The sequence below is a fragment of the Haliotis rufescens genome, unplaced genomic scaffold (assembly GCF_023055435.1).
Source record: "Haliotis rufescens isolate VD_foot unplaced genomic scaffold, xgHalRufe1.0.p SCAF_9, whole genome shotgun sequence".
Classification (NCBI taxonomy): Eukaryota; Metazoa; Mollusca; class Gastropoda; order Lepetellida; family Haliotidae; genus Haliotis; species Haliotis rufescens.
The window spans coordinates 2,005,775-2,030,838 of NW_025964383.1; the positions used below are offsets into that span (position 1 = coordinate 2,005,775).

Here is a 25,064-nt window from a genome sequence, read left to right on the forward strand (position 1 = left end):
ATGGGGCCTTGACTGAATACAAGGATGTTAGCAAGATCTCCTGATGGGGCCTTGACTGAATACAAGGCAGTTAGCAAGATCTCTTAGCAGGCCTTGACTGAATACATGGAAGTTAGGAAGATATCTTAGCAGGCCATAGCTGAATACAAGGATGTTAGCATGATCTCCTGATGGGGCCTTGACTGAATACAAGGATGTTAGCAAGATCTCCTAATGGGGCCTTGACTGAATACAAGGATGTTAGCAAGATCTCCTGATGGGGCCTTGACTGAATACAAGGATGTTAGCAAGATCTCCTAATGGGGCCTTGACTGAATACAAGGATGTTAGCAAGATCTCCTGATGGGGCCTTGACTGAATACAAGGATGTTAGCAAGATCTCCTAATGGGGCCTTGACTGAATACAAGGATGTTAGCAAGATCTCCTAATGGGGCCTTGACTGAATACAAGGATGTTAGCAAGATCTCCTGATGGGGCCTTGACTGAATACAAGGATGTTAGCAAGATCTCCTAATGGGGCCTTGACTGAATACAAGGATGTTAGCAAGATCTCCTGATGGGGCCTTGACTGAATACAAGGATGTTAGCAAGATCTCCTGATGGGGCCTTGACTGAATACAAGGATGTTAGCAAGATCTCCTAATGGGGCCTTGACTGAATACAAGGATGTTAGCAAGATCTCCTAATGGGGCCTTGACTGAATACAAGGATGTTAGCAAGATCTCCTGATGGGGCCTTGACTGAATACAAGGATGTTAGCAAGATCTCCTAATGGGGCCTTGACTGAATACAAGGATGTTAGCAAGATCTCCTGATGGGGCCTTGACTGAATACAAGGCAGTTAGCAAGATCTCTTAGCAGGCCTTGACTGAATACATGGAAGTTAGAAAGATATCTTAGCAGGCCATAGCTGAATACAAGGATGTTAGCATGATCTCCTAATGGGGCCTTGACTGAATACAAGGATGTTAGCAAGATCTCCTAATGGGGCCTTGACTGAATACAAGGATGTTAGCAAGATCTCCTGATGGGGCCTTGACTGAATACAAGGATGTTAGCAAGATCTCCTGATGGGGCCTTGACTGAATACAAGGATGTTGGATGAAGAAACTACAACTGTGATCAGATCCTCCTACTGCAATGAAATGCCCTGACCAACATTGGGGACGGATCTGCACTTACTCTCCGTGACTTGACAAGCTTTGCTGACAACACACGGTCCTCCTGCCCACTTCTTCTGAGTTCCACTTGTATTCCATCCACCAATCGCAGACTCCGAAGTGAGTCACTTGGTCGTAGGTTGCTGATGCTCCCAAATGCTCGCATTGTGTCTGTCAACAATGTACTTCCTCCTGAAAAAAAGCAACATTAAAATGATGTAGTAGATAATATTTAATATCTTTCATAATTCTTATTTTGTTGATATCAAAGGCATTTAATCAGCCTGCAAAAGAGTGTAAATAGATATCCACTCATGAGACTTGTCAAGCAACACAGTAACTAGAACTGTCTACACTGTCAAGCTGCCATATTCTGCACGTGTTTCCAGGATGCCAATATACTGTGAACACCTCTAATTACAGTGAAGGAAGCAGGACTGTTAAATCCTGGAATATGAGAAGGACAAGGAGACTTTTAGTGCAGACACTATCAGTCATCTACAGAGAAAAACAAGTAGAGTAGGTCTTTATAAGCTAAAAGTATCACGTTTCAATGTAAATACACATATCTACTTCATGTATACACCTATAATATTTGTAAACTGTTGTTGTAGTGCTAAAGAATGATCAAACATGCCTAAAATATATCATGCTATTATTCAGGGGAAGGTTAACAGTGATATTTCAAACTCCATGCACCACGCTATGTAAACGTAAGTTTTTAAACAAGTTTTCTCTTTCAGCCCAGGAAAACATATTCTTCTCTGGGAACAACCGTGTGTACAGTGGGAATCTGTACATGTACAACAGTGTGTAGTGGGAATCTCTACATGTACAACAGTGTGTATAGTAGGAATCTACATGTACAACAGTGTGTAGTGGGAATCTCTACACGTACAACAGTGTGTAGTGGGAATCTCTACATGTACAACAGTGTGTAGTGGGAATCTCTACATGTACAACAGTGTGTAGTGGGAATCTCTACATGTACAACAGTGTGTACAGTGGGAATCTCTACATGTACAACAGTGTGTACAGTGGGAATCTCTACATGTACAAAAGTGTGTAGTGGGAATCTCTACATGTACAACAGTGTGTAGTGGGAATCTCTACATGTACAACAGTGTGTAGTGGGAATCTACATGTACAACAGTGTGTACAGTGGGAATCTCTACATGTACAACAGTGTGTAGTGGGAATCTGTACATGTACAACAGTGTGTAGTGGGAATCTCTACATGTACAACAGTGTGTACAGTGGGAATCTCTACATGTACAACAGTGTGTAGTGGGAATCTCTACATGTACAACAGTGTGTACAGTGGGAATCTCTACATGTACAACAGTGTGTTCAGTGGGATTCTCTACATATACAACAGTGTGTAGTGGGAATCTCTACATGTACAACAGTGTGTAGTAGGAATCTCTACATGTACAACAGTGTGTAGTGGGAATCTCTACATCTACAACAGTGTGTAGTGGGAATCTCTACATGTACAACCATGTGTACAGTGGGAATCTCTACATGTACAACAGTGTGTAGTGGGAATCTCTACATGTACAACAGTGTGTAGTGGGAATCTGTACATGTACAACAGTGTGTAGTGGGAATCTGTACATGTACAACAGTGTGTACAGTGGGAATCTCTACATGTACAACAGTGTGTAGTGGGAATCTCTACATGTACAACAGTGTGTACAGTGGGAATCTCTACATGTACAACAGTGTGTAGTGGGAATCTCTACATGTACAACAGTGTGTACAGTGGGAATCTCTACATGTACAACAGTGTGTACAGTGGGAATCTCTACATGTACAACAGTGTGTAGTGGGAATCTCTACATGTACAACAGTGTGTACAGTGGGAATCTCTACATGTACAACAGTGTGTTCAGTGGGATTCTCTACATATACAACAGTGTGTAGTGGGAATCTCTACATGTACAACAGTGTGTAGTAGGAATCTCTACATGTACAACAGTGTGTAGTGGGAATCTCTACATGTACAACAGTGTGTATAGTAGGAATCTACATGTACAACAGTGTGTACAGTGGGAATCTCTACATATACAACAGTGTGTACAGTGGGAATCTCTACATATACAACAGTGTGTAGTTGGAATCTCTACATGTACAACAGTGTGTAGTGGGAATCTCTACATCTACAACAGTGTGTACAGTGGGAATCTCTACATGTACAACAGTGTGTAGTGGGAATCTCTACATGTACAACAGTGTGTACAATGGGAATCTCTACATGTACAACAGTGTGTAGAGTGGGAATCTCTACATGTACAACAGTGTATAGTAGGAATCTACATGTACAACAGTGTGTAGTGGGAATCTCTACATGTACAACAGTGTGTAGTGGGAATCTACATGTACAACAGTGTGTACAGTGGGAATCTCTACATGTACAACAGTGTGTACAGTGGGATTCTCTACATGTACAACAGTGTGTACAGTGGGAATCTCTACATGTACAACAGTGTGTACAGTGGGAATCTCTACATGTACAACAGTGTGTACAGTGGGAATCTCTACATCTACAACAGTGTGTACAGTGGGAATCTCTACATGTACAACAGTGTGTAGTGGGAATCTCTACATCTACAACAGTGTGTACAGTGGGAATCTCTACATGTACAACAGTGTGTAGTGGGAATCTCTACATCTACAACAGTGTGTACAGTGGGAATCTCTACATGTACAACAGTGTGTAGTGGGAATCTCTACATGTACAACAGTGTGTACAATGGGAATCTCTACATGTACAACAGTGTGTAGAGTGGGAATCTCTACATGTACAACAGTGTATAGTAGGAATCTACATGCACAACAGTGTGTAGTGGGAATCTCTACATGTACAACAGTGTGTAGTGGGAATCTACATGTACAACAGTGTGTACAATGGGAATATCTACATGTACAACAGTGTGTAGTGGGAATCTCTACATGTACAACAGTGTGAATCGCCAGTACATGCTATGGCCCCTATAGTCAGACTGTGTGTTATTCAGGCCAGAGTGGAGTGATCACTGCTGCGTGTTATAGGTTGATCCTGACACTCATGTCAAAGTAGGACTTCCTTCCTGTTCCTCCTAGCTGTGATTTATGAACGCAATTGATAGCTTTCTCTTTTAGTATTATGAAACCCTTTACAAAAGATATAAACAAACAAGAAGACATGGCAACATCTTTTGCCTCTACTATCCTTGTATGCTTTAAAATGACACAAGCATATAGTCTTTAATACATGGCATATGGTTTACTATACAGAAAATCAACTGACAGAGAAATGACGTGTGATTAGTCTCCCCACAAGAACTATGACTAGAATGTTTATTAACATATCAAAGATGTTCATGAAAACTAGAAAGGTGATCTTCACAAACATGACTAACAAGTGTATCAGGTTGCCTCACTAATCCCTCTGAACATCCTCTGTTACTTCTTTCGAAGACTAAAATAAGTTAAAGGCAGTGATAGTAACCTTGATCACTGTCATGAATAAAACAGTTATCAGATGTTGAAAGACTATCCCCCATGACGGCCCCTTTGCTATATGCCAGTTGACACCACGGTATTGACTATCCCCCATGACGGCCCCTTTGCTATATGCCAGTTGACACCACAGTATTGTACTGAAAGACTATCCCCCATGATGGCCCCTTTGCTATATGCCAGTTGACACCACAGTATTGACTATCCCCCATGACGGCCCCTTTGCTATATGCCAGTTGACACCACAGTATTGTACAGAAAGACTATCCCCCATGACGGTCCCTTTGCTATATGCCAGTTGACACCACAGTATTGTACTGAAAGACTATCCCCCATGATGGCCCCTTTGCTATATGCCAGTTGACACCATGGTATTGACTATCCCCCATGACGGCCCCTTTGCTATATGCCAGTTGACACCACAGTATTGTACTGAAAGACTATCCCCCATGATGGCCCCTTTGCTATATGCCAGTTGACACCACAGTATTGACTATCCCCCATGATGGCCCCTTTGCTATATGCCAGTTGACACCACGGTATTGACTATCCCCCATGACGGCCCCTTTGCTATATGCCAGTTGACACCACAGTATTGTACTGAAAGACTATCCCCCATGACGGCCCCTTTGCTATATGCCAGTTGACACAACAGTATTGTACTGAAAGACTATCCCCTATGATGGCCCCTTTGCTATACGCCAGTTGACACCACGGTATTGTACTGAAAGACTATCCCCCATGATGGCACCTTTGCTATATGCCAGTTGACAGCACAGTATTGTACTGAAAGACTATCCCCCATGATGGCCCCTTTGCTATATGCCAGTTGACACCACAGTATTGACTATCCCCCATGATGGCCCCTTTGCTATATGCCAGTTAACACCACGGTATTGTACTGAAAGACTGCCCCATGATGGCCCCTTTGCTATATGCCAGTTGACACCACGGTATTGACTATCCCCCATGACGGCCCTTTGCTATATGCCGGCCCCTTTGCTATATGCCAGTTGACACCACGGTATTGACTATCCCCCATGATTGCCCCTTTGCTATATGCCAGTTAACACCACAGTATTGACTATCCCTCATGACGGTCCCTTTGCTATATGCCAGTTGACACCATAGTATTGACTATCCCCCATGACGGTCCCTTTGCTATATGCCAGTTGACACCACAGTATTGTACTGAAAGACTATCCCCCATGACGGCCCCTTTGCTATATGCCAGTTAACACCATAGTATTGGCTATCCCCCATGATGGCCCCTTTGCTATATGCAAGTTGACACCACGGTATTGACTACCCCCCATGATGGCCCCTTTGCTATATGCCAGTTAACACCATAGTATTGGCTATCCCCCATGATGGCCCCTTTGCTATATGCAAGTTGACACCACGGTATTGACTACCTCCCATGATGGCCCCTTTGCTATATGCCAGTTGACATCAAAGTATTGTACTGAGAGATTGCACCACAATATTGCTGGAGATGACTTGTATATAATATTGTCAATAAGTCTACAAATGAATGGTATTGCACAGTCTTTGTTATTTATTTATGATCATCTGACTTTATTTAAGGTGAGCACATGACACACTTCAACAGCATACCACTAACACCTTGATCAGACACCTTGCCTGGCATACTGGAACTAAAACACACACCTTGCCTGGCATACTGGAACTACAACATACACCTTGCCTGGCATACTGGAACTACAACATACACCTCGCCTGGCATACTGGAACTACACAACACACACTTCGCCTGGCATACTGGAACTACAACATACACCTTGCCTGGCATACTGGAACTACAACATACACCTCGCCTGGCATACTGGAACTACAACATACACCTTGCCTGGCATACTGGAACTACAACATACACCTCGCCTGGCATACTGGAACTACAACATACACCTTGCCTGGCATACTGGAACTACAACATACACCTTGCCTGGCGTACTGGAACTACAACATACACCTTGCCTGGCATACTGGAACTACAACATACACCTTGCCTGGCATACTGGAACTACAACATACACCTTGCCTGGCATACTGGAACTACAACATACACCTTGCCTGGCATACTGGAACTACAACACACACCTTGCCTGGCATACTGGAACTACAACATACACCTTGCCTGGCATACTGGAACTACAACATACACCTTGCCTGGCATACTGGATCTACAACACACACCTTGCCTGGCATACTGGAACTACAACATACACCTTGCCTGGCATACTGGAACTACAACACACACCTTGCCTGGCATACTGGAACTACAACATACACCTTGCCTGGCGTACTGGAACTACAACATACACCTTGCCTGGCATACTGGAACTACAACATACACCTTGCCTGGCATACTGGTACTACAACATACACCTTGCCTGGCGTACTGGAACTACAACATACACCTCGCCTGGCGTACTGGAACTACAACATACACCTTGCCTGGCGTACTGGAACTACAACACACACCTTGCCTGGCATACTGGAACTACAACATACACCTTGCCTGGCATACTGGAACTACAACACACACCTTGCCTGGCATACTGGAACTACAACACACACCTTGCCTGGCATACTGGAACTACAACATACACCTTGCCTGGCATACTGGAACTACAACACACACCTTGCCTGGCATACTGGAACTACAACATACACCTTGCCTGGCATACTGGAACTACAACATACACCTTGCCTGGCATACTGGAACTACAACATACACCTCGCCTGGCATACTGGAACTACAACATACACCTCGCCTGGCATACTGGAACTACAACATACACCTTGCCTGGCATACTGGAACTACAACATACACCTTGCCTGGCATACTGGAACTACAACATACACCTTGCCTGGCATACTGGAACTACAACATACACCTTGCCTGGCTTACTGGAACTACAACATACACCTTGCCTGGCATACTGGAACTACAACATACACCTCGCCTGGCATACTGGAACTACAACATACACCTCGCCTGGCATACTGGAACTACAACATACACCTTGCCTGGCATACTGGAACTACAACATACACCTTGCCTGGCATACTGGAACTACAACATACACCTTGCCTGGCATACTGGAACTACAACATACACCTTGCCTGGCTTACTGGAACTACAACATACACCTTGCCTGGTGTACTGGAACTACAACACACACCTTGCCTGGCATACTGGAACTACAACACACACCTTGCCTGGCGTACTGGAACTACAACATACACCTTGCCTGGCATACTGAAACTAAAACACACATGTTCAGCGTGTTATGCAATAGGAACATTTAAAACAGCATGATCGCTGAAATACAATTATAATAACAAATGTTGAACATTGATTATTTTTTTTACCAAATAGCAACTGTTTTTAATGAGTTTTATAACCTCAAAATCAAGCCAGATTTAATAAGTACAGGCCTGGTTTAGCGAGTCACAGCACACAATACAGGCAACTTCACTGGCTGATAATTTTTATGTTATCCAATCTCCTGTCAATATCAGTACGAACTGTCAAAGCTATCAAAATGCCTCACTGAAACATCTTTGTACCCAAACATGAGACCAGATATTCAGGCAGTTTCAAGCCTTTTTAACAGTATTTATGTCGACAAAATGTAAAAATTCACGAAAAATTGCTGCAAATCAGGTATCATGTACTTCGACATCCCTGTTCCACCCTTATCTTATCACTGTTTCCAAACTGACAATCAAGGAACACTCTAGAGATTGCACTTGTGTCAACAGTTACACCTCACACTGACATTTCACTATATATAATGATGAAAATAGAAAAAGCTCCCACCCTGCTTGTCAGACTGACACGGTGTCTTGCAATCCCATGTCCTGTCATTCCTCCAAGCAAACTCAGGATGAAGACCCACAAGTAATGAACACTCAACAACATATTGATTACAGCTTAGTTCATGATGTCACTCATTCCAAGAGTGAATACAATATTTCAAAATTACTCAGTTATGAATTTGACCAACTTCCTAAATAAGGCTCTATAGATTGAAGGTGGAATGGAGCAGAAACAATGAACATGACTTATTTCTTCCTGCCGAGATGAATCCTTCAACAGCCACACATTCCTCCTGATTACAGTAGCTCATGTAAATTTTCAAACAGAATCAACTGCAGGCTGCCATTAATCTGTGAGTGAGAGGGCAGAGTTGTGAAGCGCAAGTGATGTCTCTGTGCTGAGGAATCACCCAGTGGTGACTCACACACATAGGGGACAAAGGGAAGCAAGAGAGAACTGGAATGTTTAGGAAGAGAGAGGGTAAGAGAGAGACAGAAAGAGAGAGGGTAATCTGGAGAAAAGATCAGCCTTTACAGAAATTTACATTCAAGTAGAAATTGTCTGGACAATATTAAGAATGTTGAACATTTCTTAGTTTAATGACCCCATATTATGTTTATGAAGAAGACAGAATTACCTCAGTGACCGACATACTTATAAAAACACAAAATGGACGCATCAAATACAGCAGATTTTCCAAATACAACTGGAACTTGAGATGATTACTTCCCCAGGAATTCAGATGAGAACAAAGTCTTAACATGAGATGCCTACCTGAGGAAACTGATATCCTGCCATAACACCACCCTGTGTTGTCAGCTACATACAAGTCATGCGTGAATGTGATAGTGGTGTAACGATAGGGCAATACAGCAACGTATCGCAATACCAGGCCCACCATACAATACATTTATTTACAAGCCCTGTATCGCCATATATACAATTTATTACATTTCAAGTTATATATTGCCATTTATAGCCAAACGGGAAATACTAGAGAATAATAACAGAAACTGTTCAACAACCAGCTTAAACAGATTCTGTAGTAGTTCCCGTTTGGAGGTTAATGGCATACATTCTCTGTGCACTCTAGCCTATATGTTCCTGACCAGGCTACTATCTCTGAAATCTTAAAACATGATTCTTGTGTGTTTAACCTGCAAACAGAAAGAATATCAACTTATGAAATAATAGTGCTGTATCGGGATACAAATCGTATCGCAGCCATATTATGAGGATATGTATGGTATCGCGCCCCCATTATATCGTTACAGCTCTAGACAGAATGTGGGTAGACCAGTCAGCTTGTGGTCCTGTTTGACTACAGACACATCCTGTATATGACCAGGAGGGGGATGCTTGGAGGGTAGTGACAAGCTCCTCACAGCAATAGCCTGTTTGCAGAGCTCTCTATACTATCAAAACTCCCCACTGTGACAGGTGGCAACAACCATGTTTGGGAGTTGAACTCGCAACCGACTGACCGTTATGTTTACAAACAAGTGGTGACTGATGTGATGCTGAATACTCTTACCCCAGCTTAATTATTTACTTGTCAATTTGAATTTCTCTTTCATTCCAACTATCATATAATTGGTATAGTAAGAATGTAACTGGGAAGTTAAGAGATTTTCCGTTCGTCTACAACCCCGAACCAATCTAAGTAAACAAACAATAAGGTCAATTCATCTGGGAAATCTGGTCAGTTGTAAACCCTTTCAAAATTAACTATGATGGTATTCCCAAAAACATAAACAAAATATATAAACATGATTACATTTGGGGTTAAAGGGCAAATTTCAAGATTCTTGAGATTCAAGATTCTGCTCCCACCCTGACGGCAGCGATGTTACCGAGAGTGTAACGAAGGTGTCCCATGCTGGGAAGGATTTGGGGTAATGAGTGGCAAGGGGAGGCAACTGTGTAGTCTCCAGACACCTGTTTTACCTGTGTCTCGTAGGTTTATTGCAGATCGACTCTTGGCACGACTGCCTGTTAGAATATAAAAATCTTTCAGTTCTTCTAAACATGTGCATGATCAGCAAGACAACATAACGTAAGTTTCTGTGAGAACATCCACTCCTCATTTTCAGTAGCAAGAGAGTGAGCTGGGTTTTACACCGCTTTAAGTGATATGCCAGCAGTATGGCGGAGTAAACCTAAAATACACGAGCAATGAGATAACATTAAGCTATTTGACACATCATGGTCCACGATGTATCAGGTTGCATGAATTTAAAGAAACTGAATAATACCAGGGCTATGTGCAACATGATAAAGAGGTCTGGTTGCACTAATGATTAATTACTTGCTGCTTGCACACTCAGAACATTCAAAATATCCTCCCCACACCTACTACAGGATATAATAACTGTGATCATTTCAATAACATCAATTGACTCCTAACTTCCTAGTTCCACATGCAACATCAATGCATTCAAGCCTATCTAATTCTACCTGACATTACTTTCTGTGCAGGACATACGCCATCAGGCAACACTTTCCTCACATACAAGCAACACCAAGCTACACGGCAATGCAATACAAGATACCTTTCATTATTTTGAAAGTTCACTGATAACTTTTAAAGGAAGACAAAATGGGGGCATTATTGCAATTGGGCTTGCATAGGTGAGACTTCTATATGAATATGGACCTGTTTTAGCTGACTTGGTGTTCATACAATAACTACAGTATCTAAAGGGGCATTAGCAATCACATGAACTAGTCATCAGCCATGTAGGGCAGCAGTCAAAAGCAATTCCTGTAATTTGCTGTCCTGGGATCTTAGAAAATTGCCAAAGAGGGGTGCTTATTAAAACCATCTGCAATATACACAAGAACATACAGATTGGTAAACAAATTTATCAGGGGGCGCTTATTACAGAGAATATGGTACTACCCCTACGAACTAGAACAAAGCATACTCTGCTCTTCAGTTAGACCAATACCCAATGAAACCAATAAGGTGTTCATAACTGCATTCCAGAACTGATTGGACGGTAAAATGTTGCTTTCTGTGTACCTGCATTAGCAAATGGGGCCCTTGTCCTTTAAAATGAAAATCACATTTCTGACACTGAATAGGTTGAAATGTGTCTGACTTACAAGTGTCAATTTTTAGATAGTCACAGTGGATCTTTCTCTCAGTGACCACATCCATGCTGCTCATCCTCCTGTGGAAATAATCTGCTCCCACAGTCTGTCCCAGTATCCAGATATACAATCCAAAGTGTGATATCAGTAATATAGAAGAGAAGTCGTAGCAGTCCCTCACTGTGTATTCCAGCACACCCTGTCCTGCACTGTCTGTCTGTGTCAACAACAGAGCCCCACTGTTATACTGCCACTTATAAATTGATACATCACTGTATTTTACTTAACACAAACGTGTGATCTCCTGGTGGCCGGCCACAGATAGTTGCTGCCTGCTGAAGTGGCCACACATATCTGACACAACACAACTTCCCCCTGAAACCTTCCTCATGCCAGCCAAGCCAAGCAAGTTCCAATCGGCTGTTAGACCTCAACCATCTCTCCACAATGTCCACACAATGACACTCTCAAGCCAGACAACAAAATTGTTGTATTAGCTCCAAGACTGATGCAATTTGCTCACGATCCATGTTTGCAATTTTGAGGACAATTAAGCGGTGAGCCTGCAGTGTCATGATGGCAGACCAGGAAGGAACTCCAGCGATCTGGGTCGCCCCTCACTACGTCACATCTAACACATTCACCATGTCAATTCACTGCATGTCATGACAACATGATGAATACTGTAGTAACAGGCCAGGCTTTAATAAAACCCTTACAGTTCTTTTTGAGTCCTGTTAGATTGTTAAAAACTGTCAACTGCAATAAGTTCTAGAAATCTACTACCTAACAGATGTGTTCACACAACATTCCATGTGGTAGTTTACTTGTCAACATGAATCTTAATGTTTAGAAATGACATGGCAAATCTAGAAACTTACAGCACATGTCAACCCCTGGGGTGAACAGGAGAGGAGCACCCACAGCAACAGCCATGCTCTGGGGGAAGGCTCAGCCACAAGCGTTGTTACAGTCTGACAAGGAAGTACGTATATACATGTGTGGACAACTTTCTATTACTGTGCAATAGCTTTCAATCGGTAGTTGACAACATTCTATCCCAGTCCTAGATGTGTCCCATGACAGTATGTAAAGTAGGATGGTTCTTTACTCTAAAACATATCCCAGTCCTAGACGTGTGTCCTGTAACAGTATGTAAGGTAGGATGGTTTATAACCTCTCAAACATATTCCAGTCCTAGACGTGTTACCTGTAACGGTATGTAAGGTAGGATGGTTTATAACCTCTCAAACATATCCCAGTCCTAGACATGTGTCCCGTAACGGTATGTAAGGTAGGATGGTTTATAACCTCTCAAACATATCCCAGTCCTAGACATGTTACCTGTAACGGTATGTAAGGTAGAATGATTAATAACCTCTCAAACATGTCCCAGTCCTAGACGTGTGTCCCGTAACGGTATGTAAGGTAGAATGATTAATAACCTCTCAAACATATCCCAGTCCTAGTAGTGTGTCCTGTAACGGTATGTAAGGTAGGATGGTTTTTGACTCTCAAACATATCCCTGTCCTAGTAGTGTGTCCCGTAACGGTATGTAAGGTAGGATGGTTTATAACCTCTCAAACATATTCCAGTCCTAGCAGTGTGTCACGTAACGGTATGTAAGGTAGGATGGTTTATAACCTCTCAAACATATCCCAGTCCTAGTAGTGTGTCCCGTAACGGTATGTAAGATAGGATGGTTCATAACCTCTCAAACATATCCCAGTCCTAGTAGTGTGTCCTGTAACGGTATGTAAGGTAGGATGGTTTTTGACTCTCAAACATATCCCTGTCCTAGTAGTGTGTCACGTAACGGTATGTAAGGTAGGATGGTTTATAACCTCTCAAACATATCCCTGTCCTAGACGTGTGTCCCGTAAGGGTATGTAAGGTAGGATGGTTTATAACCTCTCAAACATATCCCTGTCCTAGTAGTGTGTCCCGTAACAGTATGTAAGGTAGGATGGTTTATAACCTCTCAAACATATCCCAGTCCTAGTAGTGTGTCCCGTAACGGTATGGAAGGTAGGATGGTTTATAACCTCTCAAACATATCCCAGTCCTAGACGTGTGTCACGTAACGGTATGTAAGGTAGGATGGTTTATAACCTCTCAAACATATCCCTGTTCTAGTAGTGTGTCCCGTAACGGTATGTAAGATAGGATGGTTCATAACCTCTCAAACATATCCCAGTCCTAGTAGTGTGTCCTGTAACGGTATGTAAGGTAGGATGGTTTTTGACTCTCAAACATATCCCTGTCCTAGTAGTGTGTCCCGTAACGGTATGTAAGGTAGGATGGTTTATAACCTCTCAAACATATCCCTGTCCTAGACGTGTGTCCCGTAACGGTATGGAAGGTAGGATGGTTTATAATCTCTCAAACATATCCCAGGCCTAGACGTGTGTCCCGTAACGGTATGTAAGGTAGGATGGTTTATAACCTCTCAAACATATCCCAGTCCTAGTAGTGTGTCCCGTAACGGTATGTAAGGTAGGATGGTTTTTGACTCTCAAACATATCCCAGTCCTAGACATGTGTCCCGAAACGGTATGTAAGGTAGGATGGTTTATAACCTCTCAAACATATCCCTGTCCTAGACGTGTGTCCCGTAACGGTATGTAAGGTAGGATGGTTTTTGACTCTCAAACATATCCCTGTCCTAGTAGTGTGTCCCGTAACGGTATGTAAGGTAGGATGGTTTATAACCTCTCAAACATATTCCAGTCCTAGCAGTGTGTCACGTAACGGTATGTAAGGTAGGATGGTTTATAACCTCTCAAACATATCCCAGTCCTAGTAGTGTGTCCCGTAACGGTATGTAAGATAGGATGGTTCATAACCTCTCAAACATATCCCAGTCCTAGTAGTGTGTCCTGTAACGGTATGTAAGGTAGGATGGTTTTTGACTCTCAAACATATCCCTGTCCTAGTAGTGTGTCACGTAACGGTATGTAAGGTAGGATGGTTTATAACCTCTCAAACATATCCCTGTCCTAGACGTGTGTCCCGTAAGGGTATGTAAGGTAGGATGGTTTATAACCTCTCAAACATATCCCTGTCCTAGTAGTGTGTCCCGTAACAGTATGTAAGGTAGGATGGTTTATAACCTCTCAAACATATCCCAGTCCTAGTAGTGTGTCCCGTAACGGTATGGAAGGTAGGATGGTTTATAACCTCTCAAACATATCCCAGTCCTAGACGTGTGTCACGTAACGGTATGTAAGGTAGGATGGTTTATAACCTCTCAAACATATCCCTGTTCTAGTAGTGTGTCCCGTAACGGTATGTAAGATAGGATGGTTCATAACCTCTCAAACATATCCCAGTCCTAGTAGTGTGTCCTGTAACGGTATGTAAGGTAGGATGGTTTTTGACTCTCAAACATATCCCTGTCCTAGTAGTGTGTCCCGTAACGGTATGTAAGGTAGGATGGTTTATAACCTCTCAAACATATCCCTGTCCTAGACGTGTGTCCCGTAACGGTATGGAAGGTAGGATGGTTTATAATCTCTCAAACATATCCCAGGCCTAGACGTGTGTCCCGTAACGGTATGTAAGGTAGGATGGTTTATAACCTCTCAAACATATCCCAGTCCTAGTAGTGTGTCCCGTAACGGTATGTAAGGTAGGATGGTTTTTGACTCTCAAACATATCCCAGTCCTAGACATGTGTCCCGAAACGGTATGTAAGGTAGGATGGTTTATAACCTCTCAAACATATCCCTGTCCTAGACGTGTGTCCCGTAACGGTATGTAAGGTAGAATGATTAATAACCTCTCAAACATATCCCAGTCCTAGTAGTGTGTCCCGTAACGGTATGTAAGGTAGGATGGTTTATAACCTCTCAAACATATCCCTGTCCTAGTAGTGTGTCCCGTAACAGTATGTAAGGTAGGATGGTTTATAACCTCTCAAACATATCCCTGTCCTAGTAGTGTGTCCCGTAACGGTATGTAAGGTAGGATGGTTTATAACCTCTCAAACATATCCCAGTCCTAGCAGTGTGTCACGTAACGGTATGTAAGGTAGGATGGTTTATAACCTCTCAAACATATCCCTGTCCTAGTAGTGTGTCCCGTAACGGTATGTAAGATAGGATGGTTTATAACCTCTCAAACATATCCCAGTCCTAGTAGTGTGTCCTGTAACGGTATGTAAGGTAGGATGGTTTTTGACTCTCAAACATATCCCTGTCCTAGTAGTGTGTCCCGTAACGGTATGTAAGGTAGGATGGTTTATAACCTCTCAAACATATCCCTGTCCTAGACGTGTGTCCCGTAACGGTATGGAAGTTAGGATTGTTTATAACCTCTCAAACATATCCCAGGCCTAGACGTGTGTCCCGTAACGGTATGTAAGGTAGGATGGTTTATAACCTCTCAAACATATCCCAGTCCTAGTAGTGTGTCCCGTAACGGTATGTAAGGTAGGATGGTTTATAACCTCTCAAACATATCCCAGTCCTAGTAGTGTGTCACGTAACGGTATGTAAGGTAGGATGGTTTTTGACTCTCAAACATATCCCAGTCCTAGACGTGTGTCCCGAAACGGTATGAAGGTAGGATGGTTTATAACCTCTCAAACATTTCCCAGTCCTAGACGTGTGTCCCGTTACGGTATGTAAGGTAGGATGGTTAATAACCTCTCAAACATATCCTTGTCCTAGTAGTGTTACCTGTAACGGTATGTAAGGTAGGATGGTTTATAACCTCTCAAACATATCCCAGTCCTAGACGTGTGTCCCGAAACGGTATGTAAGGTAGGATGGTTTATAACCTCTCAAACATATCCCAGTTCTAGTAGTGTGTCCCGTAACGGTATGTAAGGTAGGATGGTTTATAACCTCTCAAACATATCCCTGTCCTAGACGTGTGTCCCGAAACGGTATGTAAGGTAGGATGGTTTATAACCTCTCAAACATATATCCTGCTGATGGGACATTCATTGCCACATCTACCTCCACTAGAAGGCAAGAAGACAACTTGGAATGTTGAGTCTCTACTGTCGCTCACAGTTTCTCCACAGGTCACTGATCCAAGTGTAATACACGTCTTCATTCCCTCAATACACTAACAAGGCAATCTATGGACTTATAGTCAGTGGTGTTAACAGTATCATCTTAGGTTAAAACTATACACAAAAATCTATATGAAGGAACAGAATTCTTATCAAGAAGTATACATGCTTATGTTTATCTATAACTAGCATGAACTGTTCCTTGTAACACACGTAACACATGTAGTGAATGTAAGGAATGGATTCTGATGAGTAGTCAAGAGTTATATCCCTTGACTTTCCTCCAACATCGCTGTTCCCATGTCTGCAATTAATGATTAGTGAAACCAGCAACAGGTGGGACGTTTGGTTAGTGGCACAGTATATGTAGTGACAACGTTCACTCAACTGGGACTACATCTAGATTATAACAAATATTTTGCTCTAAACCTGAATTAATACATACCAACTTGAACTTCAACAACATAACTCAAAGAAACAGTGAAACTCAGGTAAAGGGGTACTTTACCATAGCTGCTCAAATTCTGTGTAACAAATTATCTTTGCAGTGATGCATATGCAGTAAGCCAGGAAACTTGGTTCAGGCAAAACTCTAATCATTATTGGAACAATTTAAAATTATGAGTAAAATGTGTCGTACTCAAAAGGATAAATCAAAAAGTTGTCAAACATTCTTGGGTGGTAAAGATTTTGAAACTGTCATCAATGTCATTTTCTTGTGGCAGAAACTGCCCCTACACAAGCTTCCCCCTGAGGCCAGCATTGAGCTGGGTGTATGCTGGGGTCAGGTACACAGAATGTGACACAGCTATAGTGTGCCATGATGCAGGCTACCTTCACACATGTCATCAACCTTATCAGCATCCGCATCAGCTAAACCTTCATCAACATACAGGATAGCTTCTGAAAATCAATCATGACTGCTGAGTGAGAGAGATACATGCCCTAACCACAGCCCTCCTTACAGCCAAATCCCACACTCTACATATCTGTCAGCATCTGTCCATTACAAGAGAAATATTGCAAAATAATATCTTGAAAATGTGAAAACACAAAACTAACTTCAGATTAGTGTGCACCAAAATCCTGAAAACATTTGAATACCCAAATATGTTTCTTACTCATCTAGCACAAATGAGAGCAATGACACTCATTATGAGAACACATTGGGGGACTAGCATCTAGTGCTTGCTTCCTTGACTTAGTGTCATGTCATCACAGCGACAACTGACCTAGAGTTAGCCAGGAGTTAAATTGCCTCCCTTCAATCAATTGCGTTCTCCTGCATGCTGATTTGGTCACAGAAGACAGACAATTGCATATAAATCTGTCAAGAACTGGCAAAAATAACTCCTATAGTTGTCTTTTTCCTGACAACCCTAAAGAAAATGTGCCAACTTCCTGAATATATTTGTGAAAGGATGCTAGCGTGGTTCAATCACATCTTAGGGTGCTTGGATCTGATTTGTCTGAAATTTTGGTTTCCATGGTAACAATGTTATGTCATTCCGCTAGCAAGAAAACTGGAAGTCTCTTAAATTGAAATCACATGTTTAAGGCCACAGCGGGACACGGTGGGCCTGCAAAGCAATGCAACCATTGTTGTGGTAGCTGTTTGACCAGAATCAATTATTCACCTTCCAGTTGTCTGAGCCAGACAGAAATGACATTTCTGTATTTCACACAGGGATTCTGTAACACATGTGAACAACTCCTCCAGCTGATCTACGTCCATTATTGCAAATCAAATCAATCTTTCATAACACTTGGACACAAACTGCTTTGCAAGTACAATTACCTTGGGAATAGGAATTACCATTCTCCTTAAATAAAATAGGTATGATAATATGCTTCTGTAGGATGTATTTCAACATGGCAAAATCCAGTCCTAGGTCAGTCCTAGTCTGCAGCCTTGCTCCCACATTAGGGCTGGGACGGGTAACTCGGGTACTCGGGTCGGGGTACTGAGAAGAACAAGGACTAACCACAGGACTTTAGGTTGTTAGTCCTGTGATATATTGTTTGATGGCAAAAATCATCTAGAACTCAATGATTACACTACTAGTCACTAATGTTCACATTTCTTTCTAACTATGCACCCATTCCTTCTGACTTTTATGTTTGAATAAAGATAAAACTTCAGTCAACTTCAGTGTATGCATGACCAGATAATCTTAAATGTGTATCTAAATAGACTTTGTCCAGGGCTACGGTCAAACTATTTCCAATTGGACATTTTGTTCCCATCTTGAGACCTACAGTATTACAGTCAGGTAATAGGGGAGAGGGTACCTATTCCACATAGAGGATTATGTCCCAGCCCTATTCCACATAGAGGATTGTGTCCCAGCCCTATTCCACATAGAGGATTATGTCCCAGCCCTATTCCACATAGAGGATTGTGTCCCAGCCCTATTCCACATAGAGGATTGTGTCCCAGCCCTATTCCACATAGAGGATTGTGTCCCAGCCCTATTCCACATAGAGGATTGTGTCCCAGCCCTATTCCACATAGAGGATTGTGTCCCAGCCCTATTCCACATAGAGGATTGTGTCCCAGCTCTATTCCACATAGAGGATTGTGTCCCAGCCCTATTCCACATAGAGGATTGTGTCCCAGCCCTATTCCACATAGAGGAGTGTGTCCCAGCCCTATTCCACATAGAGGATTGTGTCAACCAATGATATTACATGTACATCAGGAGTCAATGGAGTTTGGAGACGAAATGAGTGAACAGGAACTTTCCAACGATTGTAAATACCTGACACACTACAGTGTGTAAATATGTGATGAGCTTCACTTACCTAAGTCTGACTTTGGCCGTGGTCGTTTACGTATTGTCTGTCCATCGTTCCTGTAGGTGATGTTGGTTTCCCTCACCTGCTCCAGGAGGTCAGCCCAGCGCACTGTGATGTCCGATTTAGGACGCTCCTGCTTTGGGGAGGGGGTTTTCCTCAGCTTCACCGCCATGTTGACGGGTGTCGCTGTGTCGGGGGATACCTGCACACACATCATCATATCATTCTCCACATGTATGTAGGCTAGAGTGTTCCTGTGCTGCTTATGTGGGAGGAAATATTGGAGTGGAACCACCAAATGTACCTTTTTAGTTTCCATCAATGGCTGCATCCAGTTAACAATGAATTATCATTTCAAAATCATGTACAGATAAGTACTACAATCAATAAAATATTTGTATTTTTAATCTAAATTTATTGGTCATAACCTTTTTGTAAGATTGAAAATTCAACATGATAATGTTATCAGAACTTTATTTAAACCAACATTTTGACCAGTTACATAAATATTTAGTAAACTGTACATGTGTCCAGCTAAATGTCCCCAAGCAAGTGTTGATCTTAAACAGAGGCCTCCCTGCTTCTTGTCTGGTGCTGGTAAACAATACACATCAACACATACTTTATTAGTTCTGGCCAGTTCAAACAGCGACATAACTGTCATCCTTACTGATGTTGTGAGTAGGCTTAATACAATTGAATTTGGACATGCTTTGACATTTGACTCAAGTGAAGTCCACAACAAAGTCAAGCTGGTTGCTATAACATGACTGTCACTAGCTGATAATAAATCTTTTGACTTCAAACAAACAAGTCTCTGTTTGACAAACATATTCAACATGTTATAAAGCCTAACTAATAAGTATTTGTATCTGAGGTGAGTTGAGGTGAAATGGGGTTTAACGTTGCATCCAAGATTATTGCAGTTTGTGTGCATGTGTGTGTACGCGCTTGTACTTGCCTGAACAAATATAGTGCTAGCCCACTGAGATATCATGCCGCAGTTTAACATGAATACCCCACTGAGACACAGTATACTGACTCCAAGCCAACCAGTCCTTTTTTTAAGCCCCTTTACCAGGCAGGGTAACAACAAGTACCATCTTTCAACGACATTTGGTATATACTCGGCCGGGGATCGAACACTGGACCTTCCGCTCTCCGGGAGGATGCTCTCCCACTAGACCAAGGAGGTGGTCTATTTGTATCCTTGTCCTATGTAAGATGGAGGGTGGGAAAGGATATAGTGGCCTTGTGAAAATGTCTCCTCTCCCCACTAGATGAGAGAAACATGATATTACCACATGGAATATCCTCTATATTACAGCACATGTCCTAGCTATGGCACTGTGTCTCACTGGTCTGTCAGTCACTTGTATGGCTATATTCTCTTTAGTCTACACCCATCTGTGTATGGCTATATTCTCTTTAGGTTATCACACATCTGTGTATGGCTATATTCTCTTTAGTCTACACCCATCTGTGTATGGCTATATTCTCTTTAGTCTACACCCATCTGTGTATGGCTATATTCTCTTTAGTCTACACCCATCTGTGTACTGCTATATTCTCTTTAGTCTACACCCATCTGTGTATGGCTATATTCTCTTTAGTCTACACCCATCTGTGTATGGCTATATTCTCTTTAGTCTACACCTATCTGTGTATGGCTATATTCTCTTTAGTCTACACCCTTCTGTGTATGGCTATATTCTCTTTAGTCTACACCCATCTGTGTATGGCTATATTCTCTTTAGTCTACACCCATCTGTGTACTGCTATATTCTCTTTAGTCTACACCCATCTGTGTATGGCTATATTCTCTTTAGTCTACACCCATCTGTGTATGGCTATATTCTCTTTAGTCTACACCCATCTGTGTATGGCTATATTCTCTTTACCCTGCACCCATCTGTGTATGGCTATATTCTCTTTAGTTTCCACCCATCTGTGTATGGCTTTATTCTATTTAGTTAATCACACATCTGTGTATGGCTATATTCTATTTAGTTTACACCCATCTGTGTTTGGCTATATTCTATTTAGTTAATCACACATCTGTGTATGGCTATATTCTATTTAGTTTACACCCATCTGTGTGTGGCTTTATTCTATTTAGTTTACACCCATCTGTGTATGGCTATATTCTATTTAGGTTATCACCCATCTGTGTATGGCTATATTCTATTTAGTCTACACCCATCTGTGTATGGCTATATTCTATTTAGTTAATCACACATCTGTGTATGGCTATATTCTATTTAGTTAATCACACATCTGTGTATGGCTTTGTTCTATTTAGTTTACACCCATCTGTGTGTGGCTTTATTCTATTTAGTTAATCACACATCTGTGTATGGCTATATTCTATTTAGTTAATCACACATCTGTGTATGGCTTTGTTCTATTTAGTTAATCACACATCTGTGTATGGCTTTATTCTATTTAGTTAATCATACATCTGTGTATGGCTATATTCTATTTAGTTAATCACACATCTGTGTATGGCTATATTCTATTTAGTTAATCACACATCTGTGTATAGCTATATTCTATTTAGTTAATCACACATCTGTGTATGGCTTTGTTCTATTTAGTTAATCACACATCTGTGTATGGCTTTGTTCTATTTAGTTTACCCCCATCTGTGTATGGCTATATCCTGTATTGCCTGCCCTCATGTTTTCTCTAGTCACACTTGATAATGCCAGGGAGTCACATTTATACATTTGACATCTGCTGCTTTCATTTCTAATAATCACAGCAACTATTTCCTGCAACGATTAATTCATTAAATGATAAAGTTAGTATTGTTTTTTAAATCAGTGATATCATAGCAGCTGCATAGTGTAGGCATGTATGTCAGAGCCCGTCATGTTGGCAACACATTGTAAGTGCAGTGATGGTGACAAGGTCACAGATAAACTGATCATCTATAGATAAGAAAACAATTATCTCCTCAAGTTAATGTGCTATTTATTTAGTATTTCCCTCAGTTTCTAATAAGCAGCAATGTTCCAATTCATGCCATCACACAACGAGGTTACAATGCAACATTCATGTGCTGTACTCATGCACTCCTGGTATAAGCAATAGGCGACATGTAGTAAGTCTTTGACTGTGGGCATGATCCCATGAGGATAGATTGACTTGAAGAGCCAAGCAAGGACTCTCGACTCAGCCTGTGTGCAGTGAACAACTAAGTCAGGCCAGCGGCATCATTCACAGAGACCTGTAGCCAATGCATGTTTCAAAGGCTATATACAAAGTTAAATGCTACTAATTAATATAACATTGCTTACTTTTTCCAGCTAATAAATTTGAATCAATATCCTCAGAGCTACCTATCCTTCCTGCCTTGTTTTCATATTTGCTTTGACTGATGTGAGTTTTGCTGGGGGTTATCCCTAGATTGTGTGGTGTGTTACAGTTGACAGCTGCCAATCCTACATACTTGTTGGTGGCCTCCAGGGAGGTGACCGGCCTCAGTCAGGCACAGATGTACTGTGTAGCTGCTACACACCGACACCCACTTCCTGGTCCCTCCACACAACTGCTACAGTCTCTATCAGGGAAATAGCATCTCACCAGCCTGCCACACTCAACTAACAATCAACCTATTATTAGTCATGAGGATAATGATCCTTAGTTTAACTAATCACAATAGAAACTATTGTTTGTTCAACTGCACTTGAAAAAATACCCACTAAATAAATGCTGCCAAATTTTGAATTGTAACACTGGTTGCATTATCCAAGTCCTACATTACTCAAAACCTATTTAAGTGTTGATGTTGAGGTGTATGTAAACACTGCTATGATGGTGAAGAGGGTGCACTTGAACCTGAATCAGTGGGAACACACGTCCTCTACCTCCTCCCTCAAACTGACCTCTGTGTGATGGGGTTAGTACTTGAAAAGGCCTGTAGTATCAAACATGCTGATGCACAATACTTCTTATGAAACTCAAAGGAATGATATTTTACCTTGAGAGATTCACAGCTGGACAATATGACAGCATCATGTTGTATTCCGCTGTCGTTGCTGTTACTTGAAGTTATCTCCCCTCGTACAAGTTTTCCTGACAGTTTTTCAAATTCCTGTGGTGACATCTGATCAAGCCGAGGATTCAACCTATTTGGATGCACTGCAACAGATTGGACAAAGTCCCCAGAATGAGGAGATGCAAGAAGTGTGGCGTCTCGCTCATTGTCAACTATGGACGGTGACGAAGATCGCGGTGTAAGTCTGTCATCTGCTCCTATGTCAAACTCACATATACTGTACTCCCCAGAACTCCGATCTGTTAATGAACCTTGCTTTATAGAGCTAGATGAGCTCTGTCTTCGCCTGGGTGGTACGTCTGGTCGAGTGAGGCCAGGCCTGGAGCCACTCCTGATGATTGATTGACTGAGGGATGGTGATTTCATGCTAGACTGAGACTCATCGGGACATCTCTGAACTGGTCTTCGAATCTGTATGTGTGGGTCTGTTTGTACTCTCTGAACACGCTTTGACACAAATGGAGAGTTTGGTAATGAACTGATAGCACCGATGTCCTCATCTTTAAGGAAAGCTGCAATTGGTGGACTGTCTGGTTCATCTGAACCTTTCCGATTTTTCCGTTTGAACAAACTTTTTAATGACATGCGTCTAACTATCGAAGTGTCTTTTCTGGATGTTCCCTCATCTTGAGGTAGTTTTGCCACTTTTTCTGAGAATGATTTTCGTTTAGACAACATTCTTTGGAAGAAATTTGGACTTTTTGATCTAGATCTCTCACTTTTATCGTCTTGTACAGACAGTCTCCTACGACCATTCCTGGGATCAGACAACAAGTCCTGATTTACAGCTTCTCGAAAACTGTAGTTCCTTGTGTGGCTTTGACCTTCATTGTCACCTTGACTTTCACACTGTTCTTGAAGATATACATTTCGAAGTAACTGTATGTCATCTACAGAAACTGGGCGATTTCCGTCATTGTCCCGACCGGTCCTCCGTGGCAATGTTGATGATGCTGGCATCATAGCCAGACTGCTCTGACTGGAGTGCGAGGAGGAGTCACTCCCCGCATGGTTACAGTTCCAGTCCAGCGGGTGGTTGTAAAACACATCACTATCCACTAAATGCTGGTTTAACAATGACAACAGTTCATCCCTAATGGACAGGTCCGACAGAATGGATAGAGTGTCGTCGTTGCTGTTCACATCAGTGACTGACTCGGAGCTTGTAGCTGGTACACTTCCACTGTTGACAGTGTCACTCTGACTTCCAGTATACGGTTGAGGGTTAGTCTCTGATTCAGAACTAGGTGGCTCTGCCACAAAGTGTCCATCAACATAGGTGATTTTGACATCCCCATAGGACAAAGTTCCACTTGGAAGGCTCAAACTACGACGTCCTGACTTCTTCCTATGTAACCGTCGTGGAGTTGTCCCCCCTGGGTGTTCAGCAACTTTGACCGGACTAACAGACGCACTTCGATGCTGTTCCGTCTCAGTGCCCTCTACAGCCTCAAAACTTTCCTCAAGTTCTGAAATCTCTGCCAGGAGCTGAAAAACAATAGAACAAATTTTGAATACGCATTAAAGGTATATACGATTGTTTTCACGATGCATGTGACCAAGCGGA

At 42.0% G+C, this 25,064-nt stretch overlaps 1 protein-coding gene across 4 annotated transcripts in view; it reads right to left on the reverse strand.

The window, feature by feature from the left end:
* Positions 1 to 25,064, reverse strand: part of LOC124110386 — a 143,262-nt gene that overhangs the window by 22,398 nt on the left and 95,800 nt on the right. For 3 of the 4 annotated variants that reach the window (XM_048391488.1, XM_046469724.2, XM_048391489.1), the window contains exons 2-5: positions 23,420 to 24,985; positions 19,441 to 19,636; positions 17,470 to 17,538; positions 1,184 to 1,353 (exon numbers count right to left, since the gene is read on the reverse strand). In XM_048391488.1, coding sequence (XP_048247445.1) covers positions 1,184 to 1,353; positions 17,470 to 17,538; positions 19,441 to 19,636; positions 23,420 to 24,985 — 2,001 coding nt within the window. The remainder of the gene's footprint in view (positions 1 to 1,183; positions 1,354 to 17,469; positions 17,539 to 19,440; positions 19,637 to 23,419; positions 24,986 to 25,064) is intronic. The other variant, XM_046469725.2, reaches the window with a different exon arrangement.